At 46.5% G+C, this 22,594-nt stretch overlaps 1 protein-coding gene across 2 annotated transcripts in view; it reads left to right on the top strand.

The window, feature by feature from the left end:
- Nucleotides 1–22,594, top strand: part of pparg (peroxisome proliferator-activated receptor gamma) — a 137,108-nt gene that overhangs the window by 84,338 nt on the left and 30,176 nt on the right. For both annotated transcript variants that reach the window (XM_038983283.1, XM_038983282.1), the window contains 3 exons: nt 294–493; nt 13,277–13,421; nt 14,828–15,271. In XM_038983283.1, the coding sequence (XP_038839211.1) occupies nt 294–493; nt 13,277–13,421; nt 14,828–15,271 (789 nt within the window). The remainder of the gene's footprint in view (nt 1–293; nt 494–13,276; nt 13,422–14,827; nt 15,272–22,594) is intronic.

Genomic DNA, 22,594 nt, shown 5'->3' with positions numbered 1-22,594 from the left:
TTTGGTCAAACACAATTTTTTACAACAGTTTGCTAAGAGCTGGCAGCAAGTTGATAGGTCTGCTGTTAGAACCAGTAAAGGCCGCTTTACCACTCTTGGGTAGCGGAATGACTTTGGCTTCCCTCCAGGCCTGAGGACAAAGACTTTCCTCTAGGCTCAGATTAAAGATATGACAGATAGCTGACTATGGCCACTCCTACCATACTCAGTAGTTTTCCATCTAAGTTGTCAATGGCAGGAGGTTTGTCATTATTGATCTGATAATGTTGTGTTGTCTGTTGTTTCCCATACAGCCATTCGTTTTGGACGGATGCCCCAGGCTGAGAAGGAGAAGCTCCTAGCTGAGTTCTCCACTGACATGGACATCATGCACCCTGAGGCTGCCGACCTGAGGAGCCTGGCCAAGCTGCTGCTGGAGTCCTATCTCAAATACTTCCCCCTCACTAAGGCCAAGGCCAGGGCCATCCTGTCTGGAAAGACTGGGGATAACGCGGTATGGACCAGACCTATCATGGCACAGTAGCTACTAGCTATTCCCTATCAGTCACAACCATACTAACATGGCACAGTAGCTATTCGCTATCACACCATGTGATGATAGGTGGTGGGCCAACATCCAAGCTGAGATATCTGCCATGCAGAGATGCATGTTGCCACACAGACATACCTGTCCTTCAGCAGGTGTGGACCCTAGTCGACACACTAAGAGACTAGTCAGTGGAAATTCAGGTTTCAGTCACATGGGTGGTGCTTGCAGAAATACTTTTCTTACTAGGCAAAAGAGTTTCAGGTTGATGTCCTGTCCACACTAATAAAACATGGAGTAGAACGTTATGCCAGCACAGTAGAAAGTTATGCCAGAGTACAGTCGAAATGTCACAAACGTCGTCAGGGAAATGACCAGACCAAGGTGCAGCGTGGTGAGCGTACATTTTCTTTATTTTAAAATGTCGCCAACAAAACAAGACACAATAAAAATGAGCGTGAAGCTTACTAGGGCTATACAGGCCACTAACAAAGACAACTACCCACAACTAAGGTGGCAAAACAGGCTACCTAAGTATGATTCCCAATCAGAGACAACGATCAACAGCTGCCTCTGATTGGGAACCACACTCGGCCAAACACAAAGAAATACAACACATAGAATGCCCACCCCACACCCTGACCTGACCAGATAGAGAAATAAAACGGCCCTCTCAGGTCAGGGCGTGACACGAAAGTTATGCCAGTAAAGTAGAGTGTTATGACAGAGTACATTGTTCCATTTCAAACATTCCATTCACAGCTGGGGGCAAGCGTAGCCTGCTCTAATGCATTGCAGTGCAGAAACAGAGCTGGATTACACCTTTCTCTCTCAACATTGGCCACCACCAATTGGAGATTTAAGTGACATAAAAATGTACTATACCTGACAAGTATGTGTGGTTTAGGTTAATTGTCCATCCTTTATGAGCTCTGTTTGTCAAGCAGCAGCAGGTGGCATTTCAAATCAAATCGTGTTTGTCACATAAACCGAATACAACATTACAGTGAAATGCTTAATTACAAGCCCTTAAAACAACAATTCTTTAACACTTATTTAAAAAACTTAAGTAAAAAAAATAAACAAATAAACAGCAGCAGTAAAATAACAATAGCGAGGCTATATACAGGAGGTACAGAGTCAATGACTATGCATAGATTATAAAACAGTCAGTAGCCGCAGTGTAAAAGAGGGGTCTGGGTAGCCCTTTGATTAGCTGTTCAGGAGTCTTATGACTTGGGGGTAGAAGCTGTTTAGAAGCCTCTTGGACCTAGACTTGGCACTCTGGTACCGCTTGCCGTGGGTAGCAGAGAGAACAGTCTATGTCTAGGGTGGCTGGCGTCTTTGACAATTTGTATTGCCTTCCTCTGACAATGCCTGGTATAGAGGTCCTGGATGGCAGGAAGCTTGATGTACTGCCCTGTAAATTAGTTGTAACATTTATTTGACCACCAGTCAGTGGTTTTAGTGGAGATGGAGATCTCCTTGCCCGACAGAAGGCACACCGAACGCTCTGCACCGTATTGTGACATTTATTGATAACCCATGTTATGACAGAGTACAGTATAACCCATGTTATGACAGAGTACAGTATAACCCATGTTATGACAGAGTACAGTATAACCCATGTTATGACAGAGTACAGTAGAATATACAGTACAATGGAATAGAAGGGTAAAACAAGAGGCCACATTCTGATACATGTCAAATGTTTTGAGTTGATAGAGTTGACCAGAGGAAGCATGGCAGGAAACAGCAGCATGTTATTTAACAAACTAGCTAGCAGAGTAAACCCTCAGTCTGACCTCTGATCTGTGTTTTAGTTCCAGCATCATGGCCTTGCAGATCTCACTCCTCTCCTCCCTCTACATTTTAGTCATTTAGCAGACACTCACACACAGCAACTTAGTGCATTCATTTTAAGATACTTTTGTATATATAGTGTATTATAGTGTATATAGTGTATATATAGTGTACATTTATACAATTCTGTGCTTCCAACTTTCTGGCAACAGTTTGGGGAAGGCCCTTTCCTGTTTCAGCATGACAATGCCCCCGTGCACAAAGCGAGGTCCATACAGAAATGGTTTGTCGAGATCGATGTGGAAGAACTTGACTAGCCTGCACAGAGCCCTGACCTCAACCCCATTGAACAGCTTTGGGATGAATTGGAACGCCGACTGTGAGCCAGGTCTAATCCCCCAACATCAGTGCCTGACCTCACTAATGCTCTTGTGACTGAATGGAAGCAAGTCCCCTCAGCAATGTTCCAACATCTAGTGGAAAGCCTTCCCAGAGGAGTGGAGGCTGTTATAGCAGTAAAGGGGGGAACAACTCCATATTAATACCCGTGATTTTGGAATGAGATGTTTGACAAGCAGATGCCCACATACTGTTGGTCATGTAATGTAGCTAGGTTGGACAACCACATATCTCAGTCATAGAAAGTACATTTCTCCTCAATGAAGTAGCTATCAGAAAAGTCAGTGCTACTAGGGGGAAACGTCAGTACTATTAGGGGGAAAAGTTAGTACTATTAGAGGGGAAAAGTCAGTACTATCAGGGGGGAAAAGTCAGTACTATCAGGGGGGAAAAGTCAGTGCTACTAGGGGGGGAAAGTTAGTACTATCAGGGGGAAAAGTTAGTACTATCAGGGGGAAAAGTTAGTACTATTAGGGGGAAAAGTCAGTACTATCAGGGGGGAAAAGTCAGTACTATCAGGGGGGAAAAGTCAGTGCTACTAGGGGGGAAAAGTCAGTGCTACTAGGGGGAAAAGTTAGTACTAGTAGGGGGGAAAAGTCAGTGCTACTAGGGGGGGAAAGTTAGTACTATCAGGGGGAAAAGTCAGTACTATTAGGGGGGAAAAGTCAGTGCTACTAGGGGGAAAAGTTAGTACTATCAGGGGGAAAAGTTAGTACTATCAGGGGGAAAAGTTAGTACTATCAGGGGGAAAAGTTAGTACTATCAGGGGGAAAAGTTAGTACTATCAGGGGGAAAAGTTAGTACTATTAGGGGGAAAAGTTAGTACTATCAGGGGGAAAAGTTAGTACTATCAGGGGGAAAAGTCAGTACTATTAGGGGAGAAAAGTCAGTACTAGTAGGGGGGAAAGTCAGTACTATCAGGGGGAAAGTCAGTACTAGTAGGGGGAAAAGTCAGTACTAGTAGGGGGAAAAGTCAGTACTAGTAGGGGGGAAAGTCAGTACTAGTAGGGGGGGAAAGTCAGTTCTAGTAGGGGGAAAAGTCAGTACTAGTAGGGGGGAAAGTCAGTACTAGTAGGGGGGAAAGTCAGTTCTAGTAGGGGGGAAAAGTCAGTTCTAGTAGGGGGGAAAGTCAGTACTAGTAGGGGGGAAAAGTCAGTTCTAGTAGGGGGAAAAGTCAGTACTAGTAGGGGGGAAAGTCAGTACTAGTAGGGGGGAAAGTCAGTACTAGTAGGGGGAAAAGCCAGTACTAGTAGGGGGGGAAAGTCAGTACTAGTAGGGGGGGAAAGCCAGTACTAGTAGGGGGGGAAAGTCAGTTCTAGTAGGGGGAAAAGTCAGTACTAGTAGGGGGGAAAGTCAGTACTAGTAGGGGGAAAAGTCAGTACTAGTAGGGGGGAAAAGTCAGTACTAGTAGGGGGAAAAGCCAGTACTAGTAGGAGAGAAAAGTCAGTACTAGTATGGGGGAAAAGTCAGTACTAGTAGGGGGGAAAAGTCAGTACTAGTAGGGGGAAAAGTCAGTACTAGTATGGGGGAAAAGTCAGTACTAGTATGGGGGAAAAGTCAGTACTAGTATGGGGGAAAAGTCAGTACTAGTATGGGGGAAAAGTCAGTACTAGTATGGGGGAAAAGTCAGTACTAGTAGGGGGGAAAAGTCAGTACTAGTAGGGGAGGAAAGTCAGTACTAGTAGGGGGGGAAAGTCAGTACTAGTAGGGGGGGAAAGTCAGTTCTAGTAGGGGGAAAAGTCAGTACTAGTAGGGGGGAAAGTCAGTACTAGTAGGGGGGGAAAGTCAGTACTAGTAGGGGGGGGGGGGGAAAGTCAGTACTAGTAGGGGGAAAAGTCAGTACTAGTAGGGGGAAAAGTCAGTACTAGTAGGGGGGAAAGTCAGTACTAGTAGGGGGGGAAAGTCAGTACTAGTAGGGGGGGGGGAAAAGTTAGTACTATCAGGGGGAAAAGTTAGTACTATCAGGGGGAAAAGTTAGTACTATTAGGGGGAAAAGTTAGTACTATCAGGGGGAAAAGTTAGTACTATCAGGGGGAAAAGTCAGTACTATTAGGGGGAAAAGTTAGTACTATTAGGGGGAAAAGTTAGTACTATTAGGGGGAAAAGTCAGTGCTATTAGGGGGAAAAGTCAGTACTATTAGGGGGAAAAGTCAGTACTAGTAGGGGGGAAAAGTCAGTACTAGTAGGGGGGGAAAGTCAGTACTAGTAGGGGGGGAAAGTCAGTACTAGTAGGGGGGAAAGTCAGTTCTAGTAGGGGGAAAAGTCAGTACTAGTAGGGGGGAAAGTCAGTACTAGTAGGGGGGAAAGTCAGTACTAGTAGGGGGGGGGGGGAAAGTCAGTACTAGTAGGGGAGAAAGTCAGTACTAGTAGGGGGGGGGGGAAAGTCAGTACTAGTAGGGGGGAAAGTCAGTACTAGTAGGGGGGAAAGTCAGTTCTAGTAGGGGGAAAAGTCAGTACTAGTAGGGGGGAAAGTCAGTACTAGTAGGGGGGAAAGTCAGTACTAGTAGGGGGAAAAGTCAGTACTAGTAGGGGGGAAAGTCAGTTCTAGTAGGGGGGAAAGTCAGTTCTAGTAGGGGGAAAAGTCAGTACTAGTAGGGGGGAAAGTCAGTACTAGTAGGGGGAAAAGTCAGTACTAGTAGGGGGGAAAAGTCAGTACTAGTAGGGGGAAAAGCCAGTACTAGTATGGGGGGAAAGTCAGTTCTAGTAGGGGGGAAAGTCAGTACTAGTAGGGGGAAAAGTCAGTACTAGTAGGGGGGAAAGTCAGTTCTAGTAGGGGGGAAAGTCAGTTCTAGTAGGGGGAAAAGTCAGTACTAGTAGGGGGGAAAAGTCAGTTCTAGTAGGGGGAAAAGTCAGTACTAGTAGGGGGGAAAGTCAGTACTAGTAGGGGGGAAAGTCAGTACTAGTAGGGGGAAAAGCCAGTACTAGTAGGGGGGGAAAGTCAGTACTAGTAGGGGGGGAAAGCCAGTACTAGTAGGGGGGGAAAGTCAGTTCTAGTAGGGGGAAAAGTCAGTACTAGTAGGGGGGAAAGTCAGTACTAGTAGGGGGAAAAGTCAGTACTAGTAGGGGGGAAAAGTCAGTACTAGTAGGGGGAAAAGCCAGTACTAGTATGGGGGAAAAGTCAGTACTAGTAGGGGGGGAAGGTCAGTACTAGTAGGGGAGAAAAGTCAGTACTAGTAGGGGGGGAAAGTCAGTACTAGTAGGGGGGAAAAGTCAGTACTAGTAGGGGGGGAAGGTCAGTACTAGTAGGGGAGAAAAGTCAGTACTAGTAGGGGGAAAAGCCAGTACTATCAGGGGGAAAAGTCAGTACTAGTAGGGGGGGAAAGTCAGTACTAGTAGGGGAGAAAAGTCAGTACTAGTAGGGGGGAAAGTCAGTACTAGTAGGGGGGAAAAGTCAGTACTAGTAGGGGGGGAAAGTCAGTACTAGTAGGGGGGAAAGTCAGTACTATCAGGGGGAAAAGTCAGTACTAGTAGGGGGGGAAAGTCAGTACTAGTAGGGGGGAAAGTCAGTACTATCAGGGGGAAAGTCAGTACTAGTAGGGGGGAAGGTCAGTACTAGTAGGGGGGAAAAGTCAGTACTAGTAGGGGGGAAAGTCAGTACTAGTAGGGGGGAAAAGTCAGTACTAGTAGGGGGGGAAAGTCAGTACTAGTAGGGGGGAAAGTCAGTACTATTAGGGAGAAAAGTCAGTACTAGTAGGGGGGAAAGTCAGTACTAGTAGGGGGGGAAAGTCAGTACTAGTAGGGGGGAAAAGTCAGTACTAGTAGGGGGAAAAGCCAGTACTAGTATGGGGGAAAAGTCAGTACTAGTAGGGGGGGAAGGTCAGTACTAGTAGGGGAGAAAAGTCAGTACTAGTAGGGGGGGAAAGTCAGTACTAGTAGGGGGGGAAAGCCAGTACTAGTAGGGGGGAAAAGTCAGTACTAGTAGGGGGGGAAGGTCAGTACTAGTAGGGGAGAAAAGTCAGTACTAGTAGGGGGAAAAGCCAGTACTATCAGGGGGAAAAGTCAGTACTAGTAGGGGGGGAAAGTCAGTACTAGTAGGGGGGGAAAGCCAGTACTAGTAGGGGGGGAAAGTCAGTACTAGTAGGGGGGGAAAGCCAGTACTAGTAGGGGGGGAAAGTCAGTACTAGTAGGGGAGAAAGTCAGTACTAGTAGGGGGGGAAAGTCAGTACTAGTAGGGGGAAAGTCAGTACTAGTAGGGGGGGGGGGGAAAGTCAGTACTAGTAGGGGGAAAAGTCAGTACTAGTAGGGGGAAAAGTCAGTACTAGTAGGGGGGAAAGTCAGTACTAGTAGGGGAGAAAAGTCAGTACTATTAGGGGGGAAAAGTCAGTACTAGTAGGGGGGGAAAGTCAGTACTAGTAGGGGGGAAAAGTCAGTACTAGTAGGGGGAAAAGTCAGTACTAGTAGGGGGAAAGTCAGTACTAGTAGGGGGGAAAGCCAGTACTAGTAGGAGAGAAAAGTCAGTGCTATTAGGGGGGAAAAGTCAGTACTAGTAGGGGGGAAAGTCAGTACTAGTAGGGGGGGAAGGTCAGTACTATTAGGGGGAAAAGTCAGTACTAGTAGGAGGAGAAGTCAGTACTAGTAGGGGGGAAAGCCAGTACTAGTAGGGGGGGAAAGTCAGTACTAGTAGGGGGGAAAAGTCAGTACTAGTAGGGGGGAAAGCCAGTACTAGTAGGAGAGAAAAGTCAGTGCTATTAGGGGGGAAAAGTCAGTACTAGTAGGGGGGAAAGTCAGTACTAGTAGGGGGGGAAGGTCAGTACTATTAGGGGGAAAAGTCAGTACTAGTAGGAGGAGAAGTCAGTACTAGTAGGGGGGAAAGCCAGTACTAGTAGGGGGGGAAAGTCAGTACTAGTAGGGGGGAAAGTCAGTACTAGTAGGGGGGAAAGTCAGTACTAGTAGGAGAGAAAAGTCAGTACTAGTAGGGGGGGAAAGTCAGTACTAGTATGGGGGAAAGTCAGTACTAGTAGGGGGGAAAGCCAGTACTAGTAGGGGGGGAAAGTCAGTACTAGTAGGGGGAAAAGCCAGTACTAGTAGGGGGGGAAAGTCAGTACTATCAGGGGGAAAGTCAGTACTAGTAGGGGGAAAAGTCAGTACCAGTAGGGGGGAAAGTCAGTACTAGTAGGGGGGGAAGGTCAGTACTATTAGGGGGAAAAGTCAGTACTAGTAGGAGGAAAAGTCAGTACTAGTAGGGGGGAAAGCCAGTACTAGTAGGGGGGAAAGTCAGTACTAGTAGGGGGGGAAAGTCAGTACTAGTAGGGGGGGAAAGTCAGTACTAGTAGGGGGGAAAGCCAGTACTAGTAGGGGGGGAAAGTCAGTACTAGTAGGGGGGGAAAGTCAGTACTAGTAGGGGGGGAAAGTCAGTACTAGTAGGGGGGGAAAGTCAGTACTAGTAGGGGGGGAAAGTCAGTACTAGTAGGGGGGGAAAGTCAGTACTAGTAGGAGAGAAAAGTCAGTACTAGTAGGGGGGAAAGCCAGTACTAGTAGGGGGGGAAAGTCAGTACTAGTAGGGGGGGAAAGTCAGTACTAGTAGGGGGGAAAAGTCAGTACTAGTAGGGGGGAAAAGTCAGTACTAGTAGGGGGGAAAAGTCAGTACTAGTAGGGGGGAAAGTCAGTACTAGTAGGGGGGGAAAGTCAGTACTAGTAGGGGGAAAAGCCAGTACTAGTAGGGGGGGAAAGCCAGTACTAGTAGGGGGGGAAAGTCAGTACTAGTAGGGGGGGAAAGTCAGTACTAGTAGAGGGGAAAAGTCAGTACTAGTAGGGGGGGAAAGTCAGTACTAGTAGGGGGGGAAAGTCAGTACTAGTAGGGGGGGAAAGTCAGTACTAGTAGGGGGAAAAGTCAGTTCTAGTAGGGGGGGAAAGTCAGTACTAGTAGGGGGGAAAAGTCAGTACTAGTAGGGGGGGAAAGTCAGTACTAGTAGGGGGGGAAAGTCAGTACTAGTAGGGGGGGGAAAGTCAGTACTAGTAGGGGGAAAAGTCAGTACTAGTAGGGGGGGAAAGTCAGTACTAGTAGGGGGAAAAGTCAGTACTAGTAGGGGGGAAAAGTCAGTACTAGTAGGGGGGGAAAGTCAGTTCTAGTAGGGGGGAAAAGTCAGTACTAGTAGGGGGAAAGTCAGTACTAGTAGGGGGAAAAGTCAGTACTAGTAGGGGAGAAAAGTCAGTACTAGTAGGGGGGAAAGTCAGTACTAGTAGGGGGAAAAGTCAGTACTAGTAGGGGGAAAAGTCAGTACTAGTAGGGGGAAAAGTCAGTACTAGTAGGGGGAAAGTCAGTACTAGTAGGGGGGAAAGTCAGTACTAGTAGGGGGAAAAGTCAGTACTAGTAGGGGGAAAAGTCAGTACTAGTAGGGGGGAAAGCCAGTACTAGTAGGGGGAAAAGTCAGTACTAGTAGGGGGGAAAAGTCAGTACTAGTAGGGGGGAAAAGTCAGTACTAGTAGGGGGGGAAAGTCAGTACTAGTAGGGGGAAAGCCAGTACTAGTAGGGGGGAAAAGTCAGTACTAGTAGGGGGGGAAAGTCAGTACTAGTAGGGGGGAAAAGTCAGTACTAGTAGGGGGGGAAAGTCAGTTCTAGTAGGGGGAAAAGCCAGTACTAGTAGGGGGGGAAAATCAGTACTAGTAGGGGGGAAAAATCAGTACCAGTAAGGGGGGAAAAAGTCAGTACTAAACTCAGCCAAATTAGGGTTATGTTATGGTTAGGGACGTATTGGGTTAGGGTTATAAACTCATCAAAAAAAGAAACGTCCTCATTGTCAACTGCGTTTATTTTCAGCAAACTTAACATGTGTAAATATTTGTGTGAACATAACAAGATTCAACAACTGAGACATAAACTGAACAAGTTCCACAGACATGTGACTAACAGAAATGTAATAATGTGTCCCTGAACAAAGGGGGTCAAAAGTAAGTCAGTATCTGGTGTGGCCACCAGCTGCATTAAGTCCATTAAGATCCAACAGATCCCAGACGTGCTCAATGGGATTGAGATCCGGACTCTTCGCTGGCCATGGCAGAACACTGACATTCCTGTCTTGCAGGAAATCATGCACAGAATGAGCAGTATGGCTGGTGGCATTGTCATGCTGGAGGGTCATGTCAGGATGATCCTGCAGGAAGGGTACGACATGAGTGAGGAGGATGTCCAGGACTCGTCAGTGAAGAGCACTTTTTGCCAGTCCTCTCTGGTCCAGCGACAGTGTGTTTGTGCCCATAGGCGACGTTGTTGCTGGTGATGTCTGGTGAGGACCTGCCTTACAACAGACCTACAAGCCCTCAGTCCAGCCTCTCTCAGCCTATTGCGGACAGTCTGAGCACTGATGGAGGGATTGTGTGTTCCTGGTGTAACTCGGGCAGTTGTTGTTGCCATCCTGTACCTGTCCCGCAGGTGTGATGTTCGGATGTACCGATCCTGTGCAGGTGTTGTTACACGTGGTCTGCCACTGCGAGGACGATCAGCTGTCCGTCCCATCTCCCTGTAGCGCTGTCTTAGGCGTATCACAGTACGGGCATTGCAATTTATTGCCCTGGCCACATCTGCAGTCCTCATGCCTCCTTGCAGCATGCCTAAGGCACGCTCACGCAGATGAGCAGGGACCCTGGGCATCTTTCTTTTGGTGTTTTTGAGTCAGTAGAATGGCCTCTTTAGTGTCCTAAGTTTTCATAACTGTGACCTTAATTGCCTACCGTCTGTAAGCTGTTAGTGTCTTAACGACCGTTCCACAGGTGCATGTTCATTAATTGTTTATGGTTCATTGAACAAGCATGGGAAACAGTGTTTAAACCCTTTACAATGAAGATCTGTGAAGTTATTTGGATTTTTACGAATTATCTTTGAAAGACAGGGTCCTGAAAGGGGGACATTTTTTTTTTTGCTGAGTAGGGGGGACATTCAGTTCTAGTAGGGGGGAAAGTCAGTACTAGTGGGTGGGGGGAGGGGAGGGGTGCTGTGGGATTATTTAAGATACTCTTTGAAGAGGTAGATTTTCAGATGTTTTAGAAAAATAGGCAGGGACTCTGCTGTCTTAGCTTCAGGGGGAAGCTGGTTCCAGCATTGGTGTGCCAGGTCATAAAAGAGCATTGACTGGGCTGAGCGGGAGCTGCCCTCCCGTAGAGGTGGGAGGGCCAAGAGACCAGAGGTGGCAGAACAGACTACCCAGGTTGGAGTATAGGGTTTGATCATAGCCTGAAGGTAGGGAGGGGCAGTTGGCAGTTCCTCTTGCTGCTCCGTAGGCAAGTATCATGGTCTTATAGTGGATGTGAGCTTCGACTGGAAGCTAGTGAAGTGTGCAGAGGAGCGGGGTGACATGGGAGAACTTGGGAAGGTTGAACACCAGATCTGGTGGCAGTGTTCTGAATAAGTTGCAGGGGTTTTATGGCTCATGTTATAACAGGGTGTTGTCTCCAGATAGTCATCATGTTATAACAGGGTGTTGTCTCCAGATAGTCATCATGTTATAACAGGGTGTTGTCTCCAGATAGTCATCATGTTATAACAGGGTGTTGTCTCCAGATAGTCATCATGTTATAACAGGGTGTTGTCTCCAGATAGTCATCATGTTATAACAGGGTGTTGTCTCCAGATAGTCATCATGTTATGACAGGGTGTTGTCTCCAGATAGTCATCATGTTATAACAGGGTGTTTTCTCCAGATAGTCATCATGTTATAACAGGGTGTTGTCTCCAGATAGTCATCATGTTATAACAGGGTGTTGTCTCCAGATAGTCATCATGTTATAACAGGGTGTTGTCTCCAGATAGTCATCATGTTATAACAGGGTGTTGTCTCCAGATAGTCATCATGTTATAACAGGGTGTTGTCTCCAGATAGTCATCATGTTATGACAGGGTGTTGTCTCCAGATAGTCATCATGTTATAACAGGGTGTTGTCTCCAGATAGTCATCATGTTATAACAGGGTGTTGTCTCCAGATAGTCATCATGTTATAACAGGGTGTTTTCTCCAGATAGTCATCATGTTATAACAGGGTGTTGTCTCCAGATAGTCATCATGTTATAACAGGGTGTTGTCTCCAGATAGTCATCATGTTATGACAGGGTGTTGTCTCCAGATAGTCATCATGTTATAACAGGGTGTTGTCTCCAGATAGTCATCATGTTATAACAGGGTGTTGTCTCCAGATAGTCATCATGTTATAACAGGGTGTTGTCTCCAGATAGTCATCATGTTATAACAGGGTGTTGTCTCCAGATAGTCATCATGTTATGACAGGGTGTTGTCTCCAGATAGTCATCATGTTATAACAGGGTGTTTTCTCCAGATAGTCATCATGTTATAACAGGGTGTTGTCTCCAGATAGTCATCATGTTATAACAGGGTGTTGTCTCCAGATAGTCATCATGTTATAACAGGGTGTTGTCTCCAGATAGTCATCATGTTATAACAGGGTGTTGTCTCCAGATAGTCATCATGTTATAACAGGGTGTTGTCTCCAGATAGTCATCATGTTATAACAGGGTGTTGTCTCCAGATAGTCATCATGTTATAACAGGGTGTTGTCTCCAGATAGTCATCATGTTATAACAGGGTGTTGTCTCCAGATAGTCATCATGTTATAACAGGGTGTTGTCTCCAGATAGTCATCATGTTATAACAGGGTGTTTTCTCCAGATAGTCATCATGTTATAACAGGGTGTTGTCTCCAGATAGTCATCATGTTATAACAGGGTGTTGTCTCCAGATAGTCATCATGTTATAACAGGGTGTTGTCTCCAGATAGTCATCATGTTATAACAGGGTGTTGTCTCCAGATAGTCATCATGTTATAACAGGGTGTTGTCTCCAGATAGTCATCATGTTATAACAGGGTGTTGTCTCCAGATAGTCATCATGTTATAACAGGGTGTTGTCTCCAGATAGTCATCATGTTATAACAGGGTGTTGTCTCCAGATAGTCATCATGTTATGACAGGGTGTTGTCTCCAGATAGTCATCATGTTATAACAGGGTGTTGTCTCCAGATAGTCATCATGTTATAACAGGGTGTTGTCTCCAGATAGTCATCATGTTATAACAGGGTGTTGTCTCCAGATAGTCATCATGTTATAACAGGGTGTTGTCTCCAGATAGTCATCATGTTATAACAGGGTGTTGTCTCCAGATAGTCATCATGTTATAACAGGGTGTTGTCTCCAGATAGTCATCATGTTATAACAGGGTGTTTTCTCCAGATAGTCATCATGTTATAACAGGGTGTTGTCTCCAGATAGTCATCATGTTATAACAGGGTGTTGTCTCCAGATAGTCATCATGTTATAACAGGGTGTTGTCTCCAGATAGTCATCATGTTATAACAGGGTGTTGTCTCCAGATAGTCATCATGTTATGACAGGGTGTTGTCTCCAGATAGTCATCATGTTATAACAGGGTGTTGTCTCCAGATAGTCATCATGTTATAACAGGGTGTTGTCTCCAGATAGTCATCATGTTATAACAGGGTGTTGTCTCCAGATAGTCATCATGTTATAACAGGGTGTTGTCTCCAGATAGTCATCATGTTTCACAGTAATGTGCTTGATTTTGTTTGTTTGTTGTCTCTCTGCAGCCGTTTGTAATCCATGACATGAAGTCTCTTCAGGAAGGAGAGAGGTTTATCAACTGCAGGCAGATGCCCATACATGTTGTCCAGGAGACCAGCACTGATGCTGGGCCTGAGGCTGGGACTGGGACTGGAGCTGGCTGTGGTCTAGGTATTATCATGTTTTTACCATTTTTACTGTGAATGTTTTCCCTGTACCATTTTGTCTCCTATTTATCTTTTCTTTTTTTGTAGAGTGGTTAGTTACCATTCTACACTGAACAAAAATATACACTCAACATGCAACAATTTAAAATATTTTACTGAGTTACAGTTCATGTAAGGAAATTAGTCAATTGAAATAAATGCATTAGTTGGATTTCCCATGACTGGGAATACAGATATGCATCAGTTGGTCACAGATACCTTAAAAAAATAGATAGGGGAGTTGATTGTGACCTGTGGAATGTTGTCCCACTCCTCTTCAATGGGTGTTCGAAGTATCTGGATATTGGCGGGAACTGGAATACACATCAATCCAGAGCATCCCAAACATGCTCAATGGGTGACATGTCTGGTGAGTATGCAGGACATGGAAGAACTGGGACATTTTCAGCCTCCAGGAATTGTGTACAGATCCTTGCGACATGGGGCCATATATTATCATGCTTAAACATGAGCTGATGGCGGTGGATGTATGGCACGACAATAGGCCTCACGGTATCTCTGTACATTCAAATTGCCTTTGATAAAATCCAATTGTGTTCGTTGTCCGTAGCTTATGCCTGCCCATACCATAACCTCACCGCCACCATAGGGCACTCTGTTCACAACGTTGACATCAGCAAACCGCTTGCCCACACGAGCCATCTGCCCGGTACAGTTGAAACCGGGATTCATCCGTTAAGAACACACTTCTCCAGCTTTCCAGTGGCCATCAAAGGTGAGCATTTGCCCACTGAAGTCAGTTACGACGCCGAACTTCAGTCAGGTCAAGACCCTTGTGAGGACGACGAGTGCGCAGATGAGCTTTCCTGAGACTGTTTCTAACAGTTTGTGTAGAACTTATTTGTGCAAACTCAGTTTCATCAGCTGTCCGGTGGCTGGTCTGAGACTATCCCGCAGGTGACAAAGCCAGATGTGAAGGTCCTGGGCTGGTATGGTTACACGTGGTCTGAAGTTGTGATGCCGGTTGGACGTACTGCCAAATTCTCAAAACCAACATTGGAGGTGGCATATGGTAGAGAAATTAAGATTCAATTCTCTGGCAACAACTCTGGTTTCTGACATTCCTGCAGTCAGCATGCCAATTGCATGCTCTCTCAAAAATTAAGACGTCTGTGGCATTGTGTTGTGTGACAAAACTGCACATTTTAGTGGCTTTTTGTTGTCCCTGCACATGTGTAATGATCCTGCTGTTAAATTAGCTTCTTGATATGCCACACCTTTTTGGGCATATGGAACATTTTGAGGGTCTTTTATTTCATCTCATGAATCATGGGACCAACACTGTACATGTTGTTTCTATTTTTGTTCAGTGTATATAAAATAACACTGAACAAATATGATTTGCTGCAGGTGGATGTCTGGCAGTGAGTGAAGGCCTGGCTGTAGGTGGAGGTCTAGGTGGAGGTGTTGGTCTGGTCCAGGAGCCCACTGACGAGGTGCAGCTCAGGTTCTTCTACAGCTGTCAGTCGCGCTCCGCCGAGGCCGTCCGAGAGGTCACAGAGTTCGCTAAGAGCATCCCTGGCTTCGTGGGATTGGACCTGAATGATCAGGTGACTCTGCTGAAGTACGGTGTCATTGAGGTGCTCATCATCATGTGGGCTCCGCTCATGAACAAAGATGGTACACTGATCTCCTATGGACAGATTTTCATGACGAGAGAGTTCCTGAAGAGCCTGAGGAAACCCTTCTGTGATATGATGGAACCCAAGTTTGAGTTCTCTGTTAAGTTCAACACCCTGGAGCTGTATGACAGTGATATGGCACTCTTCCTCGCCGTCATCATCCTCAGTGGAGGTTAGTATTGTAATATTATTATCATCATTATATAATGACAACCACCTCAATTGAGGTGGGTGGGGCTTAGATATCATCCTCAGTGGAGGTGGGTGGGGTTTGCCATCATCCTCAGTGGAGGTGGGTGGGGTTTGCCATCATCCTCAGTGGAGGTGGGTGGGGTTTGCCATCATCCTCAGTGGAGGTGGGTGGGGTGTGCCATCATCCTCAGTGGAGGTGGGTGGGGTTTGCCATCATCCTCAATGGAGGTGGGTGGGGTTTAGTTATCATCCTCAATGGCGGTAGGTGTGGCTTAGCTATCATCCTCAGCAAAGGTTTTGGGGCTTTACAGTCTAGAAAAGTTTTTTCATTCAAATTTCTGGGAAACCCATTTTTTTGGCTAGGATTTCTCGCAACCCCATCCCCCCACACCCCAAATCTAATGACACAAACTTAAAAGTTGTACATTTAGATTTTTACATCGACAAATAACCTTAAATTCATTACATTTTGACCATCACACAAGTGGAGTTGGCAGCATACTACATAAGTGGAGTTGGCAGCATACTACATAAGTGGAGTTGGCAGCATACTACATAAGTGGAGTTGGCAGCATACTACATAAGTGGAGTTGGCAGCATACTACACAAGTGGAGTTGGCAGCATACTACATAAGTGGAGTTGGCAGCATACTACATAAGTGGAGTTGGCAGCATACTACATAAGTGGAGTTGGCAGCATACTACATAAGTGGAGTTGGCAGCATACTACACAAGTGGAGTTGGCAGCATACTACATAAGTGGAGTTGGCAGCATACTACATAAGTGGAGTTGGCAGCATACTACATAAGTGGAGTTGGCAGCATACTACATAAGTGGAGTTGGCAGCATACTACATAAGTGGAGTTGGCAGCATACTACATAAGTGGAGTTGGCAGCATACTACATAAGTGGAGTTGGCAGCATACTACATAAGTGGAGTTGGCAGCATACTACATAAGTGGAGTTGGCAGCATACTACATAAGTGGAGTTGGCAGCATTCTACATAACTGAAGTGGGCATTATTTTGCATATAGTAAGTGAAGGTGGCAGCATACTACATAAGTGGATTGAAGTTAGATGGCGCCGACGGAGATGGCAGTATTGCGACTAGCTCTTAGATAACGTTGCGGTATTAAGTTTTTTATGTACTATTTATACATTAGTAGCTCAGGAAATGTTTTGTGTCATTACATACAGCCGGGAAGAACTATTGGATATTAGAGATCGGCAGTAACTCACCAAAACTACCAGCATAACGACCAGGACTCCCTGGAGCAGATCCTTTGTACACTCTCCCCAGAGCAATGTAACTTATTCCAGAGGCCGACCCAAAACAGGAGGAGAGGCACTGCAGGCGGCCTGCTGGTTCGACTTTAGAGGCGCGCACACCACACACCGCCTCCGAATATATTACTCGCTAATGTTCATTCTTTGGATAACTAAGTTGATGAGCTTAGAGCAAGGATTACTTTCCAGAGAGACATCGTGGCCTGTAACACATACCTTGTTTCGTGGAAACATGGCTCTCTCGGGATACTCTTTCGGAGTCGGTAAAGCCAGCAGGATTCTCAGTACATCGCGCAGACTGGAATAAATATCTCTCATAGAAGCAGAAGGGCGGAGGGGTGTCTGTCATGATTAATGACATGGTGTAATTCTAGGAACATACAGGAGCTTAAGTAATTTTGTTCACCCGACCTAGAACACCTCACAATTAAATGCCGACCATATTATCTCCCAAGAGAATTATCCTCCGCCATCGCCACGGCCGTTTACATCCCACCTCAAGCTGAAACCTCGACGGCTCTCAAAGAACTTTACTGGATTTTATGCAAACTGGAAACCACATATCCTGAGGCTGCATTTATTGTAGCTGGGGATTTTAACAAAGAAAATCTGAGGACTAGGCTGCCAAAGTTCTATCAACATATTGACTGTCGTACTCAAGCTACTAAGACTCTCGACCATTGCTATTCAAACTTCCGGAATGCTTTCAAGGCCCTCCCTCGCCCTCCTTTCAGCAAATCTGACCACGACTCCATCTTGCTCCTCACGTCCTATAGGCAGAAACACAAACAGGAAGTGCCCGTGCTTTGTACTATTCAACGCTGGTCTGACCAATCGGAATCCACGCTTCTCACTGTTTTGATCACGTGGACTGGGATATGTTCCGGGTAGCTTGCGAAAATAATTTTGACACATACACGGATACGGTGACTGAGTTCATAAGGTAGTGTATAGGAGATGTAGCACCCACTGTCTATTAAAACCTACTCTAACCAGAAACCGTGGATAGATGGTAGCATTCGTGCAAAACTGATAGTGCGAACCACAGCATTTAACCATGGCAAGACTACTGGTAATATGGCAGAATATAAACAGTGTAGTTATTCACTCCGCAAGACAATCAAACAAGCTAAACGTCAGTATAGAGATAAAGTGGAGTCGCAATTCAACGGCTCAGACACGAGACGTATGTGGCAGGGACTACAGACAATCACGGATTACCAAAGGAAAACCAGCCACGTCGCCGAGACCGACGTCTTGCTTCCGGACAGGCTAAATACATTCTTCTCACGCTTTGAGGATAACAGTGCCACCGACGTGGCCGGCTACCAAGGACTGTGGGCTCTCCTCCGGTTCCAACGTGAGTAAAACATTTAAACGTGTTAACCCTCGCAAGGTTGCTGGTCCAGACAGCATCCCTAGCCGCGTCCTCAGAGCATGCGCAGACCAGCTGGCTGGTGTGTTTACGGGCATATTCAATCTCTCCCTATCCCAGTCTGCTGTCCCCACATGCTTCAAGATGGCCACCATTGTTCCTGTACCCAAGAAGGCAATTGTAACTGAACTTAATGACTATCGCCCCGTAGTACTCACCTCTGTCATCATGAAGTGCTTTGAGAGACTAGTCAAGGATCATATCACCGCTACCTTACCTGCCACCCTAGACCCACTTAAATTTGCTTACCGCCCCAATAGATCCACAGACGATGCAATCACCATTACTCTGCACACTGCCCTATCCCATCTGGAGAAGAGGAATACCTATGTAAGAATGTTGTTTATTGACGATAGCTCAGTATTCAACACCATGGTACCCTATGGTGTTAAATGCAGACGACACAATAGTAGTAGGCTTGATTACCAACGATGATGAGACAGCCTACAGGGAGGAGGTGAGGGCTCTGGGAGTGTGGTGCCTGGACAACAACCTCACTCAACGTCAACAAAACAAAGGAGATGATTGTGGATTTCAGGAAACAGCAGAGGGTGCACCCCCTATCCACAACAACAGGACCGCAGTGGAGAAGGTGGAAAGCTTCAAGTTCCTTGGCATACACATCACTGACAAATTGAAATAGACCACCCAGTGAAGAAGGCGCAACAGAGCCTCTTCAACCTCAGGAGGCTAAAGACATTTGACTTGTCACTTGAAACCTTCACAAATTTTTACAGATGCACAATTGAAAACATCCTGTCGGGCTGTATTACCGCCTGGTACGGCAACAGCACCACCCACAACCGCAAGGCTCTCCAGAGGGTAGTGCGGTCTGCCCAACCCATTACCGGGGCCAAACTACCCGCCCTACAGGACACCTACAGCACCCGATGTCAAAGGAAGGCCAAAAAGATAATCAAGGACAACCACCCGAGCCACTGCCTGTTCATGCCGCTACCATCCAGAAGGCGAGGTCAGTACAGGTGCATCAAAGCTGGGAGCGAGAGATTGAAAAACAGTTTCTATCTCAAGGCCATCAGACTAGCCAGCTACCACCCGGTTACTGAACCCTGCACCTTAGAGGCTGCTGCCCTATATACATAGACATGGAATCACTGGTCACTTTAATAATGTTTACATACTGCTTTACTCATTTCATATGTATATACTGTATTTTTGTCAATGCCACTCCGACGTTGCTCGTCCTAATATTTATATATTTCTTAATTCCATTATTTTACTTTTAGCTGTGTGTATTGTATGTGAATTGTTATACTACTGCAGTGTTGGAGCTAGGAACACAAGCATTTCGCTACACCCACAATAACATTAGGGTTATATTAGGGTTATATTAGGGTTAGGGTTATATTAGGGTTATATTAGGGTTAGGGTTATATTAGGGTTAGGGTTATATTAGGGTTATATTAGGGTTAGGGTTATATTAGGGTTAGGGTTATGTTAGGGTTATGTTTGGGTTAGGGTTATGTTAGGGTTATGTTAGGGTTATGTTAGGGTTAGGGTTATGTTAGGGTTAGGGTTATGTTAGGGTTATGTTAGGGTTATGTTAGGGTTAGGGTTATATTAGGGTTAGGGTTATGTTAGGGTTATGGTTATATTAGGTTTAGTTTTATATTAGGGTTATGTAAGGGTTATATTAGAGTCAGTGCTTCATTATACACTATAGCCTACTGCTGAGTCACAATCACTACCCCCCGCCCCTCCACCCCTTTCTCTCTCACAGATTATACAACTAACCCAGATAATTTACCTTTAGATTGATCGGTGAGCAGTGGCTTTACTGTTTGATAACACTCCAACCTTGAACTCTCTATCACTCGCTATTTCTCTCCCTCTCTCGCTCTCTATTCATCTATCTATATTGCTCTCTCTATATCGCTCTCTCTATCCCTGAGGGGGAATATGCATTTTTGTGCCCTCTTCACTACTGCCTTGGTGTGTTAGGACCATGATAGTTCCTTAGTGAAGGAACTTGACGCTCTCGACCCAATCCACTACAGCCCTGTCAATGTAAATGGGGGCGTGTTCGGCCCTCCTTTTCCTGTAGTCCACGATCAGCTCCTTTGTCTTACTCACGTTGAGGAAGAGGTTGTTGTCTCTGACCTCCCTATAGGTTGTCTCATCGTTGTCAGTGATCAGGCCTACCACTATCGTGCCGTCTGCAAACTTCTTGATGTGGTTGGAGTCGTGCTTGGCCATGCAGTCGTGGGTGAACAGGAAGTATGGTCAGCGTGGCGGATGTGTTGTTGCCTACCCTCACCACCTGGGGTCGGCCCGTCAGGAAGTCCAGGATCCAGTTGCAGTCCCAGGGTCATTAGCTTTGTGATGAGCTGTAGTCAATGAACAGCATTTCACATAGGTGTTCCTTTTGTCTAGGTGGGAAAGGGCAGGGTGGAGTGCAATAGAGTTTGTGTGATCTGTTGGGGCGGAATGCAAATTGGAGTGAGTCTAGGGTTTCCAGGATGATGGTGTTGCTGTGAGCCATGACCAGCCTTTCAAAGCAATTTATGGCTACAGATATGAGTCCTACTGGGTGGAAGTCATTTAGGTAGTTTACCTTGGCGTTCTTGGGTACAGGGACTATGGTGGTCTACTTGAAACATGTAGGTATTACAGATTGGGTCAGGAAGAGGTTGAAAATGTCAGTGAAGACACAGTGAAGAGCGTGATCACACAGTCGTCTAGAACAGCTGGTGCTCTCATGCATGGTTCAGTGTTGCTTGCCTCGAAGCGAGCATATAAGGCACTTAGCTAATCTGGTAGGCTCGTGTCACTGGGCAGCTCACGGCTGGGTTTCCATTTGTAATCCATGATCATTTGTAAGCCCTACCACATCTGACGAGCGCCAGAGGATTCGATCCTGTAGTAGGATTCAATCTTCATCCTGTATTGACGCTTTGTCTGTTTGATGGTACGTCGGAGGGCATAGCGGGATTTCTTATAAGCGTCCGGATTAGTTTTTTGCTCCTTGAACGTGGCAACCTTTAGCTCCATCACTTATATGCATATTGACTAGAGGGGTTACGGTTAGGGGGGGCAGGTGGGTCTTGTCCACAACAAGACATGTACACTACATGACCAAAAAAAGTATGTGGACACGTGCTCGTCGAATATCTAATTCCAAAATCATGGGCATCAATATGTAGTTGGTCCCCCCTTTGCTGCTATAACAGCCTCCACTGTTCTGGGAAGGCTTTCCACTAGATGTTGGAATATTGCTGCGGGGACTTGCTTCCATTCAGCCACAAGAGCATTAGTGAAGTCGGGCACTGATGTTGAGCGATTAGGCCTGGCTCGCAGTCGGTGTTCCAATTCATCCCAAAGGTGTTCAATGGGATTGAGGTCAGGGCTCTGTGCAAGGACAGTCAAGGTCTTCCACACCGATCTAGACAAACTATTTCTATATGGACCTCTCTTTCTGCATGGGGGCATTGTCATGCTGAAACAGGAAAGGGCCTATGTATTCGGGCAGGTAGCGTTCTCCTGGTATCCGCCAAACCCAGATTAATCCGTCGGACTGCCAGATGGTGAAGAGTGATTCCTTACTCGTGTTTCCATTGTTCCTGAGTCCAGTGGCAGTGAGCTTTACACCCCTCCAGCCGACGCTTGGCATTGCGCATGGTGATCTTAGGCTGCCCGGCCATGGAAACCCATTTCTTGAAGTTCCCGAAGAACAGTTCTTGTGCTGACGTTGCTTCCAGAGGCAGTTTGGAACTCGGTAGTTAGTGTTGCAACCGAGGACAGATGATTTTTACTCGCTACGCGGTCCTGTTCTGTGAGCTTGTGTGGCCTACCACTTCGTGGCTGAGCCATTGTTGCTCCTAGAAGTTTCCACTTTACAATAACAGCACTTACAGTTGACGGAGGCAGCTCTAGCAGGGCAGAAATTTCACAAACTGACTTGTTGGAAAGGAGGTATCCTATGATGGTGCCACATTGAATGTCACTGGGGTGGCAGGTATCCTAGTGGTTAGAGGGGGTGGCAGGTAGCCTAGTGGTTAGAGGGGGTGGCAGGTAGCCTAGTGGTTAGAGGGGGCGGCAGGTAGCCTAGTGGTTAGAGGGGGCGGCAGGTAGCCTAGTGGTTAGAGGGGGTGGCAGGTAGCCTAGTGGTTAGAGGGGGTGGCAGGTAGCCTAGTGGTTAGAGGGGGTGGCAGGTAGCCTAGTGGTTAGAGGGGGCGGCAGGTAGCCTAGTGGTTAGAGGGGGTGGCAGGTAGCCTAGTGGTTAGAGGGGGCGGCAGGTAGCCTAGTGGTTAGAGGGGGTGGCAGGTAGCCTAGTGGTTAGAGGGGGCGGCAGGTAGCCTAGTGGTTAGAGGGGGCGGCAGGTAGCCTAGTGGTTAGAGGGGGTGGCAGGTAGCCTAGTGGTTAGAGGGGGTGGCAGGTAGCCTAGTGGTTAGAGGGGGCGGCAGGTAGCCTAGTGGTTAGAGGGGGTGGCAGGTAGCCTAGTGGTTAGAGGGGGTGGCAGGTAGCCTAGTGGTTAGAGGGGGTGGCAGGTAGCCTAGTGGTTAGAGGGGGTGGCAGGTAGCCTAGTGGTTAGAGGGGGTGGCAGGTAGCCTAGTGGTTA

The sequence above is a fragment of the Salvelinus namaycush genome, unplaced genomic scaffold (genome assembly GCF_016432855.1).
Source record: "Salvelinus namaycush isolate Seneca unplaced genomic scaffold, SaNama_1.0 Scaffold157, whole genome shotgun sequence".
Lineage (NCBI taxonomy): Eukaryota > Metazoa > Chordata > Actinopteri > Salmoniformes > Salmonidae > Salvelinus > Salvelinus namaycush.
Note: the sequence above shows the minus strand (reverse complement) of the source record. Positions and strands in the feature narration are given on the sequence as shown.